This window comes from Oryza brachyantha, chromosome 1, assembly GCF_000231095.2.
Source record: "Oryza brachyantha chromosome 1, ObraRS2, whole genome shotgun sequence".
NCBI classification, from domain to species: Eukaryota; Viridiplantae; Streptophyta; class Magnoliopsida; order Poales; family Poaceae; genus Oryza; species Oryza brachyantha.
In genome coordinates this window covers 18,671,402-18,694,082 of record NC_023163.2, presented here as the reverse complement: position 1 = coordinate 18,694,082, position 22,681 = coordinate 18,671,402, and the positions used below count along the sequence as shown (strand labels likewise).

At 40.8% G+C, this 22,681-nt stretch overlaps 2 protein-coding genes across 2 annotated transcripts; both read right to left on the bottom strand.

Moving 5' to 3' along the window:
• Positions 1-2,107: 2,107 nt before the first annotated feature.
• On the bottom strand, positions 2,108-9,422 carry LOC102718032 (cytochrome P450 72A11-like). Its single transcript, XM_006644332.2, has 5 exons — positions 9,048-9,422; positions 3,802-4,022; positions 3,454-3,698; positions 2,952-3,351; positions 2,108-2,865 (listed from the first exon to the last, which is right to left on the bottom strand). Exons 1-5 carry the CDS (start codon positions 9,361-9,363, stop codon positions 2,425-2,427), a joined length of 1,623 nt encoding a protein of 540 aa, XP_006644395.1. The 5' UTR covers positions 9,364-9,422; the 3' UTR covers positions 2,108-2,424.
• Positions 9,423-10,004: 582 nt separating this feature from the next.
• Positions 10,005-14,240, bottom strand: LOC102719727 (cytochrome P450 72A11-like). Its single transcript, XM_015837609.2, has 5 exons — positions 13,787-14,240; positions 11,787-12,007; positions 11,437-11,681; positions 10,929-11,313; positions 10,005-10,832 (listed from the first exon to the last, which is right to left on the bottom strand). The coding sequence occupies exons 1-5, from the start codon at positions 14,109-14,111 to the stop codon at positions 10,404-10,406; spliced, it is 1,605 nt and encodes a 534-aa protein (XP_015693095.2). The 5' UTR covers positions 14,112-14,240; the 3' UTR covers positions 10,005-10,403.
• Between the last annotated feature and the right edge of the window lie 8,441 nt (positions 14,241-22,681).

Here is a 22,681-nt window from a genome sequence, read left to right as displayed (position 1 = left end):
GTGATAGGTTCTAAGAGCATTACCAATAGATTGGCTAAATTATATCCTTGAAATTTTGTTTTTGAGAATCTTGAATATAATTTAACGTGTGAAAAAATATACTTTCAAGAGGTTGGCTAAAATTAACTCCCTAAACATAAAAGGTGAGCCCATAGGACTCTACCAACAAAAATCAATTTATTTATCGAGGCGGAAACATTTTCTACTGAAGGAGCTGTGACCTGCAATTAGGAGTAAGTGTCGCTCCTAACCTGTGAAGACTAACATTACTGGGGAATCAGGGGCGGATCTACCACTGGGGCTAGGGGAGCTTCAGCCCCTCCTATCGATCTGCGCCATTGAAGACCCCCTTAACTCTCGCAACAAAATTTTTGGTATTACTAAAAGGAAAAAAAGGCGAGAAACAGTTCTCTTTTGTCCAACCTCTCCTAATATATTTTTTGATCTGCCGCTGCGGGGGAATGGACATCCAGTTCTTAGGGGATTCGTTGGAAGATCCGTTAGAGAAATGTTTTTAATCTAAAATCCCTAAATTTTGTTATAAGTAGATAATTGAGTTAGACGTTCAAAATATGTCTTGGAAGTTTAAATGTTTTTAGTAGAAAGTTTAGTCCATTTCTTAAAAGTTTGAGTTGAAACATTTTGTTGGAGAAATTCTCTACTACCAAAAATGTACTTAATTTTCAAAATATACAGATCAGTGTGCGAACCTAGCCGACCGTCCCTGTGTCTGTTCTTGTTAGTTATATGCAGGTTACGTATAAGTTATTTGCAGTTCCGCTCAAGTTACAATGTAGTTATACTATATACACAAGTTTTTTAAAACTGAAAAACTTTTGAAAGTTAGTCCCTTCTTTTTAACTCTTTCAAATTATAGTGTGTATGGATATGCATCCTTTTATGGACCCGTGCAGAAGATACTGAAATCACATCAAACTACTTCACTGTAGTGTCCCGTAGACAGACGTACAACATTACGAAAGCAAAAGCCGAGGGGAATGCAGATTCTTTACTTGGCTACTCGCCCACGACAAAATCTTAGCTGCAGATAAACTTCATCTAAGAGGTTGGCCAAACAACGCCATCTGTCCAATGTGCAGGATGACAAACGAAACAGCCTCACATCTCATACTACCATGTGTTTATGCTACATAGACTTGGGCAATCCTATTGCATGGTTTAGGTCTACGGCTCCCCAATCAAGCGGATGACCAAGAGGACTGCCTCCGGTGGTGGAAGGAGATTAGGATGCGAGTTCTTTTGGACTTAGATCGTCTGACATTTGGAGGTAATGGCAGACAAGCACGGTAGAAAACCAGGAAGAAAAATGGTAAGCTCCTGTAGCAAATTTACTGTAGCAAACGACTGCAGATATAAGCAATAATAATTATACTGTGCCGCACTGTAGCAGAGAGATCTGGCTGTCCATCTCGAAATGGATGGCTTAGATTCTTCTCATGGCACCCTATCGTTCATTCTCTACCACGAGAGCAGGTAAAATAGCAGGCTATAAGCCACCTATAAGCATATTTTAAATAGATAAGAGGGGAGAGAGAGGAGAGATCGATGGGCTACTAATTTGTAACCAGCTACACACGGACTCCAAAACAAAATATGTGTGACATGTGGAGCCATGTATTTATGTTTTATAGCTAACTATTGTATGCATAAACTGTTAGATTGGCCATAAATAAATTGGAGCTAGTAGTTAGCTATACTATTGAACTTGCTTTTACAATGTCAGAGGATCCAATTCCCAAAAAGATGCTCGGAAAAGATTTGATGGCATGGTGGTTTACACTGCTTGGGAAATTTGGCTGCATCGAAACGCACACATCTTCGACAATGACTACAGCAACACCCCTCGAGAAGCGGCGGATACAGTCTCTCAATTACTGCGAGAATTCAACTCATAATGACCACTTGGTAGACTGGGTAACCCCAGAATTCGTACTTTGTCTTAACCCTGCGACCCAGGGTTGTAACCTTGTTTCAAACTTCTTAACCGTAATGAAAAGGCAGAGCTCACCTAAAAGAAAAGCATTACTCAACCCTTTACTCGTAGAGGTCCATAATCGCTTTACTAGCTACTCCATGAGTTGTTTGTGCTGAATTACATCAGATAACTTTCCATTATCTGATGTATGTATATTTGAAAATTACACTTTAAACATTATTGTTTTATAATATATTATAGGTATATTATAGCACCATAGCATTAGCACAAGCATAATACCAGTGGCCCGTAAAAGCACTTGCTACACCAATTTTGTAAACATCCGAGCAAACCAAAAACACTTCGCTTATTCATATGCTTCACACTTTGCAGGTAGTTTGACTAGTTCTGAGCATATCATGTCCCTGCACCACATTGGCTGTCTGGGAGGTGTTTCGTGTTTACCCTTTTCTGAAATAGAGTGTTTATCAGTGACGAAGCCTGGTGAGCCTGACCTGCGCGCCGTGCTCCGGCTGAAGCAGGCCGACGGGGAACGGCGCGTGCGTGTAGGACGGCGAGAGGTCGAAGGAGAAGCGCTGCAGGATGACGGAGAGGCCCATCTTGGCCTCGAGCAGCGCGAAGTTCTGGCCGATGCAGGTCCTCGGGCCCCCGCCGAACGGGAAGAACGCCAGCGCCTCCCTGCCGCCCCTGGACGCCTTGGCGATCCCCTCCGCGAACCTCTCCGGCCTGAACTCGTCGGCGTCGGGCCCCCACACGTCCCTGTCGTGGTGGATGCACAGCAGCGGCAGCACCAGCACCACGCCCGCCGGGAACCTCACCCCGCCCAGCTCCATCGGCTTGTACGTCTTGCGCTGCAGGGCCGTCAATGGCGTGTACAGCCGCAGCACCTCGTACAGCACCATTGTCACCTGCAAAAAAACCAAACCCAGTCGCAGTTAGGACATGAAGACACACCATTGCACTCATCATGCATCTTTGTGGTTAATTTACGTACGATTCTTAGGCGATTTAAGCCGTCGTAATCCGGGGCGCGTGAGCCGAAGACTTGCAGGACCTCCTCCCGGGCGCGGTCCTGCCACTCCGGGTGCATGGAGAGCACGACAATCGTCCACGTGAGGAGCACCGAGGTTGTCTCCATGCCGGCGAAGTAGAACAGCTTGCACTCCCCGACCACATCGTCGATGGTGAGACTGGTGGTCGAGCTGCTGCCATTGCCATTGCCATTGCCCTTGCTGTGCTCCACGTTCGACTGCAGCAGGATACCGAGGAGATCGTCGCTGCTTGCTTCCCCGGCCTTCAATGCGCGCTCTCTCTTTGCGATGATGCGTTTCAGCATCCCCTCGATCTCCGCAGCGATCTGCTTCATCCTTCTGTTGGATTTGGTCGGCAGATACCTGCACCACAAATACGTTACAATCTTTGTCCTTGTAGACTTCATTCTCACGAATCTGCAGAGTAAATGGGCAGAACGAGAGACACTGAAGGTAAGAACTCACATGTAACCAGGAATGTATATCCTATTCATGGCGACGCCGACGTGCAGAATCAGCTCTCCCTGAAGCTGGAAAATCATCTTGCCTTCGAGGTAGTTGCTGCCGAATGCGGCGCGTGAGATGACGTCCCCTGTCAGGCTCTGCATCTCAGGCCACACATCAAGTTCATATGGCTCATCACCTCTGGCTAAACCTTCCCACTTGTCCACCAGCTCCGTGCAACACGCAGCGAAAGCTGGCATCATTCGCTGGAAGTGGAGCAAGAAGAATTAGTCTGAAACAACACCGGTTCATCCCCATCTGGAGCCTCAGCTCCGGTCACTACTGCCGTATTCATGTAAGAAATATCACCTTGAGCTTCTCTAGATGGAAGGCAGGGTTAATGATCCTCCTGTGCTTGGCCCATTTCTTGCCCTCGTGGCCACTCACACCATTGTGCAGCAACCTCTGCAAACGTCCAAACGAGAGCTTCTCAAAGTGGCCGAACTTGTTGGACAGCACCTCTCGCACCAGCTCAGGCTTGGTGATGGTCACCCTAGGCACTGATCCAAACCAGGTGATTGACATTTTGCCTGCAAGAAAATCTTTTGTCTTATTAAAATGATAATTAAAAAAGCCTCTAGGTTTATTTTCAAGGTCATGAAATTATTACTTCAATAAGAGAAAAAAGTATGATCCAAGTTATAACGGCCGATATAAAATCAAACAGTCCACTCAGAAATATACTTTAGCAATATGTGAAATTCAGATTAAAAATTAAATAATATTGAAAACAGAGTGGAATCCAATTTAGAAATATATAAAATTTGGATTTAAATTATACTACATCTATTTCGTATCGTAAGACTTTCTAGCCTTACCTAAATTCATTAATTGATGAATATATATAATTTATATATATGTGACATCTATATGAATCTGTGCAAGGCTATAAAGTCTTATATTGTAAAATGGAGGGAGTAGGTCGTATTCAATACCGAGTCAATGTTGAAATACCTTCAATTTGGAAAAAAAATAATACTAAAAAAGTTCATATGAAACACAAACATTTGAAAAGCAGTAATTTGATTTCATTATGATGATTCCAATACGAAGTAAAACAAAAATCACCAAAATTGGAATTAAACTAAAGTGGTAACAACGAACGTACAAAGAAGTGCCCATACTAAATATGAATCGAGAAGAATATTTGTCAAAAGAAAAAAAACACATGTGAAATACCATCTAAGAATAAATTTGCTAGTAAATAAGATTGAATTAAAATCAATATTTTGCTTTTAATGTAAATGTCAGAATAAAATACCCAAAGCCCTATAGTTTAAATATATAGAATATAATAAATAGGAAAATATCATGTCACTACCATCGCATCATTGCCTATTGTAACTTCATATTAAATTGACAATTTTGCCTTTTTGTGTTGTCAAACAACAAATAGAAATGCTACCGAACGGTATACCGTTTCAATGGTATTTGTGCCATGCCATAGGGAGAGAAACCGATGCGGAAGCGAGCATGGTCAGAGTCGAATTGGTGTGCTTTTTTTGGTTGGGGCTTGTTTGCGTCATGCTGATTCATATCAATCCCCTCGCCCTCTCCCTTTCTGTTTTTTTGGGTGGAGTGCATGCACGCATATGTATAATGTATGATACATGTTATACATCCTCTGGTTTTTATTTAATATTGTCGATTTTTATCTACATTTAATCGTTTCTTTTATTTAATACAGAAATACTATAGCACGGTCTACCGTTTCGACGGGATACAACACGGCGGCTGCGGCGGCGGCGACGAGTACAGCGGCTCAGACGGTGACGGCTTGTGCAGAGCCGGTGGCCTTCCAATAGTCGAAGCCGGTGGCGTGGTTTGGCCCGTACCTGTTTGGGTACTTGTGGCCCCGATGGAGAAGAAATACCACATAACCACATCCTTCTTGCACGTGCAGTGACATTCCTGCATGCACACATGCATGGATTATATGTGCGGTGGTGGTTTGGCCCGTGAATCAAAGGGAGAGAGCTTGCATGGGTGAGTCGATGGAGGACTTACTCGGCGACGACAACAATGGCGGCTACCGGGAGCAGCCACTGGCGTCTGACGACGACGAGATGACAATGGCACCAACGACGACAAGGATTCAATAGCTTTATGGTACTACTAGTTGATTATCAGATGTTACCGTACTGGTATCACCTAGTACTGAGGAGGTATCATGTTTGATACCTCGTCGGAATCACCCCGTTACAGTATTAGATCTGATGCCGATAAGGTATCATATTTGATATCTCGTCGAAATCATCTTGTTTCCCGTATCAGATCTGATACCGATGATTTATTGTGTTTGATACCTTGTCGGAATCATCTCATTTCCAGTATTAAATCTGATACCGACGAGGTATCATGTTTGATACCTTGTTGGAATCATCATGTTTTCACTATCAGATCTAATACCGAGGAGGTATCGTGTTTGATACCTCGTCGTAATCATCTCGTTTTCAGTAGTAGATCTGATACCGACGATGTATCATCACATTTCAAAACGGGATCTTATTGGGTAGCGGTCCCCAACAACAAAAAACACCCATTGCTTTATGTGAAAACTCTTGATTGGTAGGTAGCCGACTCGTTAGCCTCACCACCCATCCATTACATATTTCTTTCCCATAAATCTGATCCTTACCTGCTAGCACTGGCAGGTAGAGATTTACAATAGGAACATAAGACAATGTCGACATGCTTAATGGTATTACAGGAAGGGTTCCGCAAGCACACTGAATTAACCATGTAACACTTCATCAAGGAGTATTCTGAGGTATTGCATTTATATTTTTCCAAAGTAAGTGCTGGTGTAAAACAAATATATTCTTCTACCTTGCATGTCTAATTAAATTTACACTATCCAACCATGGGGTAAGCTCGAATGAAAGATAAAGTTGAAACATGGAAGACATGGGATAAAAACACATGTCTAGTTCAAGAGGATTAGAAGGATGAATCGAAGTTGAAAAGAATTTGGCATTCGTAGAACTTGGCAACCTCATTTCTACAAAGAGATTGTTTACTTTGGTCACTGAAGAGCTATTTGTAAAAAAGCATCCTGGTCTCTAACGCCAACACACTAGAGGCGATGTTAACGATTAGAAATGACACATGTTTGTCACCACCCGGTGACTACGTCTAAAAGAACATTGCTATCGCCTAAAGGGGACTTAATAGGTGACTTGTGAAATTTAGAAACTTCACAACTGATTAGCACTCAATACTAGAACTTCCGACCGGCCTTCTCTATCCTGAAAGCTTGTAGGAATTTCCAATCCTATTTGTAGGAACTTCCGATGGGTATTCTCTGTCAACAGAAAAGGTGAATAGAAACTTCTGACCATATGGGTAGGAATTTGCGACGGTAGGAACTCTCGAAGGAGATGCAACTAGGGACAATGCCCACAACACCATGGTGAACCAAGGTGTAAACAACGACAGATGCACATGAAGATATACAAGGGAAAATACAAAGATAATGTAAAAGAGAGTACAAGACACAATTTTTCATTGAAGTTCGGATCCAATGGTCCTATTCTTTATTGAGGGACACCAAGTAGTGGGATCTCTCCCGACCCCAAGCCTTAGCAAGCAAGCACCAAGGATGGAGCTTTGATCTCTAAGGAACTTCTAAAGTAAACCCTATTTTCAAGCGACCACCAATGATCTAAGCTTAGACACAAGCAAGTAAGCAACCATTTTCGATAAAGCTTGCTCTACCGAGCAACCTTCAAGAACAAGCTTGGTTCTCACTCAATTATCTATTCTCTTATGGACGTAGGCAAAAATCACCATAAACTTTTTGGAGACTCATCACAACCTCGGGAGCGTCTCCTAGCCATCGAGGAGACCACGATCTCCAATCTAGATTTTCATTGTTATGGATAGACATACCACGTAGACCCATATCGGCAGGACTATACGAAAGAAGTTACATACATATAGATTCCCCAATACATCACCTTAAAATAGTATTTAGAGAACAAGCCCTAAGACACCCCTTGTGCATGTGAAGATAACTGAACTAAAGAGGTTGCTCTACGGTTAAAACCATGAGCTTTTTTAACATCCTTAAAAAATACCTCGAGATGCTATATTTTCAGTGTAAAAATTTAGTACATCAAGGTATCAAAATTTTATAGTAAAATTTTTGATACATAAAGATATTTTTCAATGATAATAAAAAAACCCTAAAATCATACATCAATAATAGATGGAATTAATGCGCGAGCAGCAGTGATGCTTCAACAGTTCCATCAATTAGCCTCTACTAACATGCACACTGTTTGACAAACCAGCTATTCCTTTGATTTCCTTCATGAAAATTACACAATTCGATGTTTATAATTAATCGGTAGATTTTTTCTGTGCCTCTACCTCGTTCACTCAAGATTTCGGATGGTGGCAATGCAATTGGTTCTTAAACAACTGAGAGGAACTGGGAGACAACAACGTCCAAGAGAGCACCAGCAAAGTCAAAGAAGTTGGTATGGCCATTCTCTTGTTGCAGCAAGCCAACAATGGTCTCTCTTGACCAAAAATCTATTTAGCACGTGCGCGGACACTTCCAAAAACAACTATTTTTTACTTTTTTATATTTTTTATTTTATATGTATAAAGAGATATATATATATATATATATATTTTATATCTATAATATTTTGTATATATATAATTTTGCATATATGTATAAAGTTTATATGCCATATACGTCTAAAATTTATTCGGGTAAAGTGTATATATTCGATCGTGTAGTCCTTGCGCGTGTCAGACTGACCACTCTTTGGAGACACTAATTTTAATGCCATTGTAGCTCATACTCCCTTTGTTTAAAAAAAATAAAACTGTTATCGCAATAAAATAATTAATAATCATGTATTTTTTTTAAAAAAATAAATAGTCGGACGTAGGCTAAAAACTCAATTGGGTTAAACTAAAAAACAGAGTATCCCTGTGTATGTTGGTACTGCTCGATCTATTGCCTCGACCACGAAGATTGTTGTCTGTTGGATTGCTTAGCAGGTTACGACGGCCACATTCATTGATCCTGCTGGAATTGCTGGCTGTCTGCCAGAACCAGTGAGCTAGCAGCCAGCAGCCAGCAGCCGCCACCTGAGCTGCCTCTAAGCGGTAGGAACCAGTCAACAGTCAACACGAGCTCCACGTCCGCTTCAATCGCCGCATCCAACTTCTGCCTCCACGCCTGGACGACGACACACCAAGCGCCAGATCAGAGCTTCTAGACACTCCCCAACACACGACGCACCTCCCACCGCCGCCGAGACGACGACGCCGGATTCCGGCGAACTCGAGCACATAAACGCTCGAACCACAGGGAGCGAGGGAGAGGCCCGACCTGCCTGCCTACTCCTACCACGAGTAGAAGAAGAGATCGAGGAGCCCGAAACCCCTCCTTCGCTTCATCGGCGGCGATCCGCTGGGCTAACGTAACCTATTCTGTTCCTCTCCGCCTCACTAAAAAAGCTCAAAATTCTAAAGCTACGATCAGATGAGAGAGAGAGAGAGAGAGAGAGAGAGAGAGATTAGTTATGCCATACCGTTCTCCTTGATGGCCTGGTGGAACATCGGCATCGCGCGGGGCACGACGTCGTGGCAACCGAGCGGCATGGTCCGTGCCCTCGCCTCGCGGTTGAGCCGCGCGTTGAGCGGCACGTCGCCGGCCGGGGAGCGGTACGGCGTGCCGCGGAGGCCCTGGGCCCGCAGCGCTCGCTCCAGCCTCCGCGGCCGGAGCCAGGCCCGGTCGAGAGCCAGCCATGCCCACCACAGAGCCACCAGTGCTGCACCGAGCTGGTAGAGCAAGCTCCATGGTTCCCATGGATGCGCCAGCGTTGACGCGCCGTCGAGGGTCACCATGGCCGCCTCCTTGCTACTCTGTTTTTCGCTCTCGTTGTGTGTGTGAAAATGAGCACGTGTTGATTTAGGATCAACACGGAAGAAGAAGAAACAAGGTGTTCTTTGTGTCAGTGATACACGTCGTTTTTAATTATGCTTATAATTATAAACTTGAATTTAAATTTTTTTATTAAATTTACAGTTAATTTTAAAATTTTCTCAGCGAAGTTATTCGGTCTGGTTTCTAGACTGTTAATATATATAAATTTTTATTTATAATTTATATTTTAATTTTAAATATATTATCTGACTTTTCGTGAAACACCTATTCAATCGTCTTTTCTCTGTTGCTACCGCTTTATTTACACGAGTCCTTGGGCAATTGTCCCACCCGTCACATCATGGAGCCAAACAAGGTGACTTTTGAGTTGATTTTTCTGCGCCTCTATTGGAATTTGTGTGAAGTAGTAGTAGCTACTTTGGATAATCAAGACAGCCTGGTCGGCACGTGCTCGAAACGGAGCGGCTAGGATACGTCAGGCTCGGCACGGAAGGAACTTTGGCACGTACATGCCCATCCAGAAACTAGAGGCAAGATGGGCCTAAGGGATCAAAGTGGCCCAAAATCATTAGTCCAGAGAACTTCGTATCGTAGTGGAATTCTGTACTTGTACTGAAGCAACCAACTCTTTAGAATTTTAGTGGACTTATACATTTTTTTTTATGAACTGTACTGAAGATACTAAAATTACATTAAACTACTGCACTGTAGGCTGTAGTGCCCAATAGGCACAAGTGCACGACATTAGTCATCATCCTCTTAGATGTACATAGGACTATAGGTGATACCGTGAGAGATCCACTCTTCACGCTAGCACTTGTTACGAGACACATTTGTACAACTATTCGAGCAAAATCAAAAGCACTTAACAAACTTCACAGAAGTAAAGAGAGAAAAAAAAAGAAGTCCGCAAACCACTCCTTGTATAGGTAGTTTGACTAGTTGTGACTTCTGAGCATATATGTCCAGCTGTACATTCAGACGAGACGAAGTTAATTACTCAGTGAAGCCTGGTGAGCCGGACCTGCGCGCCGTGCTCCGGCTGAAGCAGGCCGACGGTGAACGGCGCGTGCGTGTAGGACGGCGAGAGGTCGAAGGAGAAGCGCTGCAGGATGACGGAGAGGCCCATCTTGGCCTCGAGCAGCGCGAAGCTCTGGCCGATGCAGATCCTGGGGCCCCAGCCGAACGGGAAGAACGCCGGCGACTCCCTGGACGCCCTGGAGATCCCCTGCGCGAACCTCTCCGGCCTGAACTCGTCGGCGTCGGGCCCCCACACGTCCTTGTCGTGGTGGACGCACAGCAGCGGCAGCTGCAGCATCACGCCCGCCGGGAACCTCACGCCGCCGAGCTCCATCGGCTTGTACGTCTTCCGCTGCAACGACGTCAGCGGCGTGTACAGCCTCAGCACCTCGTACAGCACCATCGTCACCTGCAAAAACAAACCAAACCAAATTGCAGTTAGGACTCATGCAGTCATGCGTGATTAATCTTTCGTTAAATCATCGTTCGATTGTCAGGTGCTTACGGTTCTTAGGCGGCTTAAGCCGTCGTAATCCGGGGCGCGGCTGCCGAAGACTTGCAGGACCTCCTCCCGGGCGCGGTCCTGCCACTCCGGGTGCATGGAGAGCACGATCATCGTCCACGTGAGGAGCACCGACGTGGTCTCCATGCCGGCGAAGTAGAACAGCTTGCACTCCCCGATCACGTCGTCGATGGTTATGCCGGAGTTCGCGTTGCCGTTGCCCTTGCTGTGGTCCAGGTTGGACTCCAGCAGGAGGCCGAGGAGATCGTCGCTGCTCGCTTCCCCGGCCTTCAAGGCTTTCAGTCTTTTCGCGATGATGCATTTCAACATCCCTTCTATCTCTGCAGCGATCTGCTTCATCCTTCGGTTGGATTTGGTTGGCAGATGTCTGCATCGTAAAATATGTTAGATTTTTTTTTGTCCTTTGGTCACTAACATGCAGGAGGAAGGCATAGGAATTTGGGAGTAAATGACCGAAATGGGAGGCAGTGAAAGCGAGAAAAGAACTCACATGTAACCAGGGATATGTATCTTATTCATGGTCATGACTACGAGCTCAATCTGCTCCCCCTGAAGCTGGAAAATCCTCTTGCCTTCAAGGTAGCTGCTGCCGAATGCGGCGCGCGAGATGACATCCCCCGTCAGGCTCTGCATCTCAGGCCAAACATCAACTTCGTATGGCTCGTCACCTCTGGCTAAACCTTCCCACTTGTCCACCATCTCGGTGCAACACGCAGCGAATGCTGGCAACATGCGCTGGAATTGGAATTAAAAAAAAAAAAGATCAGTCTCAAACAACGGCTTACCACACAGTCGCGATCACTGCTGCCATGTTCATCATGTCGTCAGACGATATCTCACCTTGAGCTTCTCCAGATGGAAGGCAGGGTTGATGATCCTCCTGTGCTTGGCCCATTTCTCGCCCTCGTGACTACCCAAACCATTGTGCAGCAGCCTCTGGAAACGTCCGAACTTGAGCTTCTCAAAGTGCCCGAACTTGTTGGACAGGACTTCTCGCACCAGCTCAGGCTTGGTGATGGTCACCCTAGGCACCGGTCCGAACCATGTGATTGACATTTTACCTGCAAAAATATATATGTTCCCAGTCACGGTGAGTTCTCAGTTTCAACCAGGAAAGGCGGACAGCTCTGAATTTGTAATCGTATGGATCCCTTCTATACGTTTATTCCTCGAGGTATGACCGAATCAAATATCATATTTTGTATATTCCTTTTTCATCGCTTTCAGAAATATTATACAATAAATAACAGGTATCAACGTTATAATTTCTTGATTATATATGATACAGTCAACATCGTTCTTCCTTAAAAGAAGAGGAAAACAGATAGTTTTCGCAAAACAAAATGATAGTGAATATTAAAAATGTGAAGAAAAAAGTGGAACCATATCACTCCTCTATTATTTACTTGAAGACCCTGTTTATAATACTGCATTGTAGATGACGGAAAGTTATGTGAAATATCGCATTCCAAATGGAATGGGCATCTCATGTAACTGTAATGTATGAACTCCAAGGATGCCACAAGATTAAATCCATTAGCAACCCTTGTCCTTCACAAACCAATTACAGTTAACCTGTCATCATCATCATCATCATCATCATATATATATATATATATATATATATATATATTGTGTGTGTGTGTGGGGGGGGGGGGGGGGGGGGGAATGTTCTCTACGTGCGTGCCTCTACCATGTCGTTGGACTTCTCCGTATTGGAAATGTCGTAAGGGGTAGATTTGAGAGTAGTATATATAGGCAATAGGGGAAAAAAAAAATCCTTAGATGCCATACGGAAATTTCCTGCTAACATACACTGTTTTATATAGGAGCCACTTTACCATAAATCTTATTTTCATAGATTTTTATAATAAAAATATGTTTACTGCTATCAATTAGTATATCCCAATAGAAAATGAAAAGATAAACACTCATTAATTTGGCCATCCAAAACATACCCATGCATGCTAAATTAAGGACCAATAAATTTAGTGTACTGTCTATTTCTTATGGAGACATGCACAACAATTAAATTCACAAATTTGTAATATTTGAAACCACTCTTAAATAAAATTCAAACACCCTGGAAATTCAGAAATTTCTTCTGTTGCTTTAGTTAAAAAAATACAGTGTCTTTAGTGTCTATAAATATGTAATTTGGAATTATCTGTTTAAGCTTTGAGATCTTGATTGAATATGATCCGAATGTGATTTGAAAATTTTCATTGAAGGTATAAAATTTAATTGGCATATTGTATTATCACAATACGTTCCATTATTGTACTTATTACTTCACTTGCCTTATTTACATGCTACTTCATCCATTTTAAAATATAAAACTTTCTAGCATTGTCTACATTCATATAAATACTAATGAATCTAGATATATATGTAACAATATACATGGATCAATATATAGATCTAGATATAGATAATAATGAATTTAGATATATATGTAACAATATACAGGATTAATATATAGATCTAGATATAGATAAGAACGTCTTAAAATATGAACAGACTGAGTAGATCTGTTATATTGCATGAAAGCAATGATTAATTTTCTCAACAGTACTAAAATTTGGCTTTTAGGTGGAGCCTGAAACTATTTGCCAGTGAAGCACGTACGCCTTTTTCTGTTATATAAACGAAAAGCAGGAGCACTAGCTACCAGATCATTGCTAGCAGGAAAACAGAGAGGTCAGTCCATTTACAGAGACGAGGAGTTCGGCCACCCCCACACCCCCGCTCTGATTGAAAGCTCAAACTTTTATGGCCATGATCCCACCCCGTCGAGAGAAAGTTAGAAAAGAGATCGAGCACGCGAGGATGCGTCTTACCGTGCTCCTTCATGGCCTGGTGGAACAGCGGCATCGCGCGCGGCACGACGTCGTGGCAGCCCAGCGGCATGGTCCGCGCTCTCGCCTCGCCGTTGAGCTGCACGTTGAGCGGCGCGTCGCCGGCCGGGGAGCGGTACGGCGTCCCGCGGAGGCCCTGCGCCCGCAGCGCCCGCTCCAGGCGCCGCGGCCTCCACCACGCCCACTCCAGCGCCCGCACGGCGCACCACGCCACCACCGCGCCCACCGCGACCGCCCACAGCAGCAGCAGCTGCTGCGGCGGCCCACTCCCACTCTCGTCACCGGCAGCGGCGACCACCATCCCCATCGACCCCGCTTAGCTTGTCGCGCGCGCCTCACAGAACGGGCAGCCTAGCTACTGCTTGCGGCGCCGGCTGCAGCAGCAGGGTGCAGCAGAAGGATGCTTTGCTCACGACCGGCGGTGTCTGCTTCTCAGTGCTCGCCACCACCCTCTCGCTATTATATAGGAGTATATATAATCGTATTGACGGCTTGTGGCGTGGTTTGTTCGCGTGTTTGTTTATTCTGCCTTCGGCACAAAATGCTCTTGCTATTTCCGCGACGGTTCTACACAAGGCTGGCCATTCCCATAGGTACGGGAAAAAAAAGGATACGCGAAAATTAAGACTTTTGCTTAATTCGCTGACCCTTGGATTGTTGGCCACACTTTTCGTCCGTCCAGCCGAGGTCAAATGATTTTTTAGCGGCACCTGGGTCTCCAAGATCACACACGGTCAGAAGTAACAAGTCAGAAGCCAGAACAACCGCGAACCGTTCCCCCGAATGTATTTCAAACTTTCGAGATATGGCGTATCTCCTTTCAAGATATATTATTATACAAGTTTAAATTAAGCACTATAATTGTAACCAATAACAAATTAATCCCTCAGTGGTACACCTATGTTCTATAAAATTTAACCACTATATATATTTGCAACTTCTTAAAAAAAATTAAACTTTCATGTTTATAGTGATATATTACCTATCATCGTATTGTTTTGCAATATTTTTATAATTATTTGAATTATATAGTGATATATTACCTATCATCTACCATGTTTATTTTTTACCATATTTTTTTTGTGATTATTTAGATGATATGCATGTAAGAAACAAGAATTTAAAATCGTATCCTAGGACCAATAAAATAATATATTCAAAATTCCCTCTTACTAGCTTACTAATTAACCTTCCCACATGCATGCTCCTAGTGCTATATGGCTGAATAATAACGATTTAGTTAGGCTAGACCTGTTGTCTTAATGAATTATATCTCCGTTCTACAGTATACTAGTATTTACTGGTTAAGCACTTATCGAAATAATAGTTAAAAAGTTACTGTATATTTAGGATGTATATAGGGATAACTTTTTAAATAACTCATAAATGAGGTAGTTTGATTTGTTTTGCTATCACTAAGAGCATTTTCAGCAATAGCCCCTATTTTTAAAGTCCCCCAAGGTTAAATGTGTGTTGTTCTCAATTTGTTAAGAGCATCTTTAAGAGATTACTCATCTCACTTGCTATACTAAATTTTTTCAATTTGTAAAAAATTATCCTCCAAAAGATTAACTATTTGACTTAGGCCGTGTTCAGCTTGAGGTATATTATCCGGTGTGAAAAATATGATATTAGATCAGTATATAATTAATTAAATAATAGTTATAAAAATTAAAAAAACTAATATGATATTTTAGAGCAACTTTCTTATAGACCATTTTTAAAAAAAACACACTGTTTAGCAGTTCGGAAAACACATGCACAAAAAACAAGTGAATCTAGGTAAATAAGAGGGGTTGCCGAACGTGGCCTTAGTATGCCATTTGAATGGTTAAATATGGTCCCTTAATATATGGTCAAATTTGGCAAGTCATTCTTCTATTAGCAAAATTGCTATCCATGGTCCCACCAGTCATCATCCCCTTGCCAAATTTGAAGAGTGAAGATAGAGAGTCTGTTGGAGTTGGTCAATCAAGTTAACACCCACACCCTACTCGATGAGATGGCTTGTTTCACTGAGTTAACAAGACGAGTTTCCATATCTACTCTTACTATATATAGTTCAGCCATAAAGCTTGATTTCTAGGAGGCCACATCATTGTTAAATCACAGCCGTCCGAACAAATCCGGTGAGCTCTAGATTTTTTTCACATGACCATATATTTCATCTCTTCATATACCTATTAAAGTTCACCCCCAATAAGTACAATTAGTAATATCCATCTAAATGATGGTTCGACTGCTTTGGGCCAACAGCTTATCGTTGCTCTTCTTGATGTTTGCAGCCCTCTCCCCTTCCCTCTTTGTTGCCCTCACATGAAACTGTTGTTGTCTAATCCCTTTTTAATTGATGCGTTTTCTGTAACACTTCTCATTCTCTTCCCCATCCAAACAATGCTCCCCTTCTTCCCTACCTGGTGCTTCTTTTTTCATTAATGTTCTCAGTGTAGCAATATTGTTGGCACTAGGCCATTATTACAGGGGATGGTAATAGGTGTAATTTGTTGGCCTATAAAATTTAAGCGAAGTTTTAAAAAGATGTGGGCTGAAATTTTATAAACATTTGAGCTAAAAACATATTAGGAATGAATTTGGTTGTGAAAGAATCCATTGATCTTGGTCTTGTCACTCCTAGACATGATTCTATATGAGTTTGTCAGAAAGTAAAAAACAGTTTGATCTAGAGCCAATGCATAATTACCTAATATTCAGAACACAAGAAGTAAAAAACATATGCAACGATTGCATGATTACATAATTTAATGCATTGTACAATATTCAGAACGTTTTGCTCTAAATGTTCTATAACAAAAATATTAAGTGCAATCATCTTTTGCTATTGTCTAGCTGCATATACGTAACACATCGATTTCTACAAATTCTCACCGCAACGCGCGGGATATCAACTAGTATGGAAGATAGAGATGCCATCGAGGAGCATTGGGAGTGATCACACCATGGAGACTGAGTATTAAACATGGGATGACATGCATCCTCTTCCAATTTGCCTATCCCAACCAAGCACTAACAAACTATCTTCGCCATCAAGCTCTCACACCAATCTTTTCACTTCGAGCATTTTTCCCATTCTTGATAAGGTACTATGAGGTACCAAATTTTTTATGAAAAACAGTGGTACCTCATAGTACCTTCTCAAGGATGGTAAAATTGCTTTTTCACTTTTGCTTATGCTCATAAGCCAAAATTTAAATTTTCAACCTTAAATTAAAGTTTTTTTCACTGACGTTTATTTTTCAGTCTTGAATTTTAGATCACTAAGAATAGTTTAGATCACTAAGAATACATATATAAAAGTTTTATACATAAATTATTTTTTATTTCAAATATACCGTCTGGCGAACAATCACCCCCTTCACTTTCCTTCTTAAGTTTGTTGTGTTCCTGGTGCTACCTTCTTCCTTATTGAGCTATAATACCCTTAGCTATGCATTGGATAGATGTGGTTCTGCTACCCGTCATGATGCCAACGTTGTGTTTGATAACTAGTCAGCTACTACCTTTATGATTTTTATATGACGTCGTTGACTTTAGATCTTGATCATTTATCTTATTTAAAAAATTTATTCAAATATATAAAACTATAAGTCATACTTAAAATTTCTATAATAAGAAATCAATTATCACAAAATAATTAAATAATTTTTTTAATAAAATGAATGGTCCAACGTAAAATAAAAGTCAACGGCGTCATATAACATAGAGGGTACTATGCATATATTATCTTCTTTATTTCTCCTTTTCCTTTCATTAATTTTCTGCTTTTAAGACCACTTAATATTGATTTCCTATTTTTGTGGACTCATTTTCTTTCTTCTTTTTATGATTTTCAAAAATTATATATATATATATAACCACTTTTTACTCTCTTTTTTACTCTCTGTTGGGTGCAAACGAACTGGACGGCGGACATGAGCTCATCATCGACATCAGCGTAGCAGATAGTCTAGAGACCCAATGGCGCCGAAACCGGCCGGCGGTTCGACGATGAGAAAGCTAGCGATTAACGGATATCTTCTTTTTCGCTCTTATTTATACTTATAAACCTAAATTTAAAAAATTAAACTTTAAATTTAGGGTGTTTAAGTTTTGTCATCATAACCTATTTTATAGCCTTTACTTTTAGATCTAAAAATATGTGTATAAAAATATTCACAATCTTTTTCATTTGTAAATATATTATTCGGGTTTTAAAGAAAAAAACCAAAAAATGACGTGAATGTATGAAACCGTCACGGCACGACACGGTCGGATGGACCATTGAATGGTCATCGGGAAAACGGAGACAGGCGAGACGACCCGTAGCAAGTGGGTGTGCAACCGTGCTGCCTATCCCTGCGACCTCTCCGAAAGTGACCGCAATCTATCAAAGGAGAGAGGAGTCGAACTGGACTTCCCCGGCCACACGGGAGATCTTTGCCGCGTTGTTGAACGGCCGCCGGAAATCAAACCGAAGATTTGGACTCACGCCCTGCACGCACGCATCCATCGACCGATCGATGGACGAGGTATACGCGGCACGGTACGTGGCGGTGGTCACGCCATCCGCGGCCGAAATTTTTTTATTTTTTAAACATTTTTAAGAAATAATTCTATTACTATACCTCTGAAAAAAATATTTTTAAATCTAAATCTTTTGGTCACGCCACCAACATTGGTGTGATAAGATAATGCTGCCACGTAGCCTAATCGACGTGCCATGATGTGATAGTCTTGCCTCGTCATTGTCGGTGGCGTGACAGACCGTTTGGCCACGCTAATGTTGGTGGCATGACCAAAAGGTTCATACGGTAGAAATATTTTTCCCAGAGATTTAGTAATAAAATTATTTCTTAAAAATGTTTTTAAAAATAAAAAAATTCTCCGCGGCCCTCGTTGCAAACGAAAAAGGAAAGGAAAACGCTGGTGGCGCTCGTGTAAAATTAGTCGCTGGAACAAAAAAAAAAATTGGAAGGAATACACGTGCGTGACCTTGCTGCCCGTGTTAGTGCGTGCGCCCTTTTGTCTTTCGCTCGCGGCTTTTGTTGGTTTGCCGCCGTGAGTGCCTGACAAACAGCTGCCGCCTGCTGTCTGCCGAACATGCGCCGATCAGCTCGGGGTGCTTTGAGAGTGTTTTTTTAAGAACAAAGTATCATATAGACGCTCATAACGCACGTATATTAACGCACGCATATAAATTATATCTTTTGACGAAGTCACTGTAGACGTCTTGTTGTCGATGAGTACGTCGTCTGTCACTGAAAGTATAAAGCCGTTAGAGTCCTGAAAAATTCGCTCTAACTAGAAATCAAACCCAGAACCTCAAGTGCTACTGAGCCCTTTGTAATCATTAGCTATGTGCGGGGTGCTTTGAGAGTCGGGAGAACGCATCGGGAATTGGGAGCTAGCTAAGCTAGCTTGGCGGCTCCCCTGTTGGCGACGAGCACGTAACGGCACAGAGGACCATACGTTCTGACGAGCTGTGATGGGATGGATGGCCACGGGTTTTTGTTCTGATCGAGCAGCATGTATATCGATCGGCGTCGAGCTCAGCTTAGCTTAGAGGAACTATAATAGTAAACTATAAAGTAACTATAATAGTAAACTATAAGCTGATTATATGTTTATGTGAAGAAAAAGGGATAAGAGAGAATAAACATGCTATTAGCTTATAGCTAGCTTGGGCATAGGAACAAAAAGCTCTATAAAAGTGACATGTGGGTCTGAAGAGCTAACTAGTATATAGGTGGACTAAGAAAAGACTATAAAAATAACCAGTTTGTTGACCTTGCTTTCTTGGATTAGGGTGGGTGCGATGCATGGGTCGGCGGACCGGCGTGCAAAACTAAGCAGCAGGGAGACGATTTTCTAGCCGAGAATTCATTTGGAAAAGTGTGCGTATGTGCATCGCTGGGTACAAGCAGAACACGTGCCACGCGCTCCTATCGATGCTAGCCGGAGCACGTTGTCTCGGTTCTAAACGTGCCACATGTATGTATGGTACGATTTTCAGGTGTTTGAATTTGACCTACCCTACACCTATCCCTAACCAAGTTTTTCTAGCGGTAGCTAGCTTGGCTAAACTTTTGTGATCAACCTTTGATTTCATACCAAACAGCTAATGCTGCTGGAATTCTCGGCTCGTGTCGTGAATTACGTACCCGGCCCGCGTGCCTGCGCTAGCTTTCGCAAAAGAGGTTTGGCAATTTACTTCGGAAACGTGACGAGGGTTACTTAACATTTTTTTTATATTTGGTTGTCTTGACATTGTCAAACAAGAGCTACCAGTAACTCCTGGCGGGATAAACATTAGCTACTTGTTGCAATCAAATTTATATATTCCAGTATTGGTTAGCGGTCGCGCACACCGTCGAGAGGTACGGTAATCGTGATGATAAGGCAATGACACTAGATTCAAACAAATATAATTCTAAATTCTATTTCTATGTCAAATCTTACTCTAAATATTATTTATGTTTAATTCAAATTTAAAATATTTCTAAATTGTACTCCATAAACTCTTTTCTCCATAATATGTATTTAATATAAACTTTAGGTACTTCTACATTACTTATTTTTAATCCAAATATTAGATATCTTTAAATTATTTCTAAACGAACTCTTCAATCAATATTAATTATTTTTATCCAAATTTAATTGTTTACCCAATTGTATTTATATATGGATTCTTATCTTGAAGTTGTTATTTTCAAATTACATTTCTACAATATGGACTGTCATTTTACTTTATTTCATTTTATTCTGAATTTGTATTTCTAATTAGATTCTGAATTGTACTCCTACATGATATTTTCTGCATAATATTTATTTTTAATTCGAGTCTTATATATTTATAAATTGTAATTCTACATATAATCTTTCTCTTAATTCAACTTATTTTAACCACAATTTTAGATTTTTCTAAAAAGTATTTTTTAGATGGACATTTATCTTGATATTAAATATTTTTTATTTTTTTAATTTATATTTTGTTTTTTTTTAAAAAATATTATTTCAAGATGAACTCCTATTTTACTTCTCCTTATTTGGTCTTATTTGTGTTTACAATCGGATACTACTTTTAAAATTTGAATTTAGATATTTCTTGATGGTATTTATACATGACTATTCACTCAATATTAATTATTTTTATCCTGAGTTTCGTATTTTTCTAAACTATATTTCTCCATGGACTCTTTTTTGACTTTTTGAATATTGAATTCCAAAGTTGATTTCTAATCAGATTCTACTTTTTTGACTAATTTAAGAATTTTTTAGCCTATGAGAGTAAATACGACGGCCTCGTTTTTTTATTACCACCTCCATCTCAAAACTACAACCATAAAAATATTTTGAGATAGATGGAGTAGTACTTGATAGAACATAATGCTCCAGATTGGTTGTATAAGTCGTCACATGCTATTGTTACTAGCCACGAACCGAAAAAATCATGGTAGAAGGCCTACCAAGATACACTTGTGCCATGATCGACGACATAGATGAAGAATCATACTGTTGTTAATGAAGCTATGTACATATCACTTTCGAATTGGATTTAGATATTAGCTCTATCATGGATAGATTCTCTCCCAAAAAAGGATGCTATGTTTTTACATCTAGATTCCTATTCGAAGAAGGCCTACAAACAGGAGGCATATCTGTAGGTTGAGGTTAAAGCTTTGATGCTATTAGGAATGAAACGAGCCAAAAACCCAAAAGAACAATTAATTCTTATTAAGGAGGAAAGGGAATAAGAATACAGGAACAAGGTGCTTCGATATGAACCATCCATTGTAACCGAAAGAATGCACGTCAATCCCTGTAATGTTCGAATCATTTCCCATGAATTATATGCCTGTCCTATAAGGCGCAAATGTTAGAAATTAGAAGCGTGCATAGTATTGTTTAGAATATATCCCGTGTATTGTCTTGGTGGTGTTTGAGATGACCAGGGGTCAAGGGTCATGATTTTGCATGCACATCACATGATCGTTATAGCTTTCATTTCAAGACATAATTTCATCATGAATCTGTAATAGCATCTATTATCATCAATCTTTCGAAAAGACACAGCTAGTTGAGCATGTATAGGACAAACATCTAAGGGAGTGATTGTTTGGCTTTTTCATATAGCATATTCGCAAACGAAAAATAATTTATAAATAAAACATTTATATGCGTATTATTAGCAATCTAAACATCAATGAAAACAATCCAAAATTAACTCAAAATTTAAGGTTAAAAAATATTAAATTTTGACTTATAAACAAAAATATAAGCGAGAAGATGCGGTGCAAGCCTTATCAAGTAACATAAATGCACGTACTCAATTGTAATCCAACTTGTTAAACCAAACATGCAGAGCAGGAAAACAAGATAATCTATTATGTACTATATACTAAAAGTTCATTAAACTTGCTCTAGAATAGGGCTGTCATTGGGTATCTATATATTACCTATCCGCATATCTATATCTAGATAGGGTACGATAAAAAATAATTACCATTTAATTTATGAGTATATGGAGTGTATGAACTATTTACCAAATCCACACACATTTAATACGTATAAATTTACATCTAGAATTTTTAAACTCACGTTCACGTTACAAAAATTTATTAAATTTAATTAAAATTTAGAGTGATGATTTATTATGTGGACAAATAACTTTATACAAAATTTGATCCATTTCTACACGTGAGACCCACGTATTTCTATCGTCTTACCTATTTAGTTTCGATCTATCTAATATATTTGAAAATGATTATCGATAAAATTGGATATGGGTATATGTGTTACCAAATACCGTCACAATGACAGACCTACTCTAGAGCACTCCTAGGACCGGAAATAATTAACTTTTTACCACTCTTGCATTTG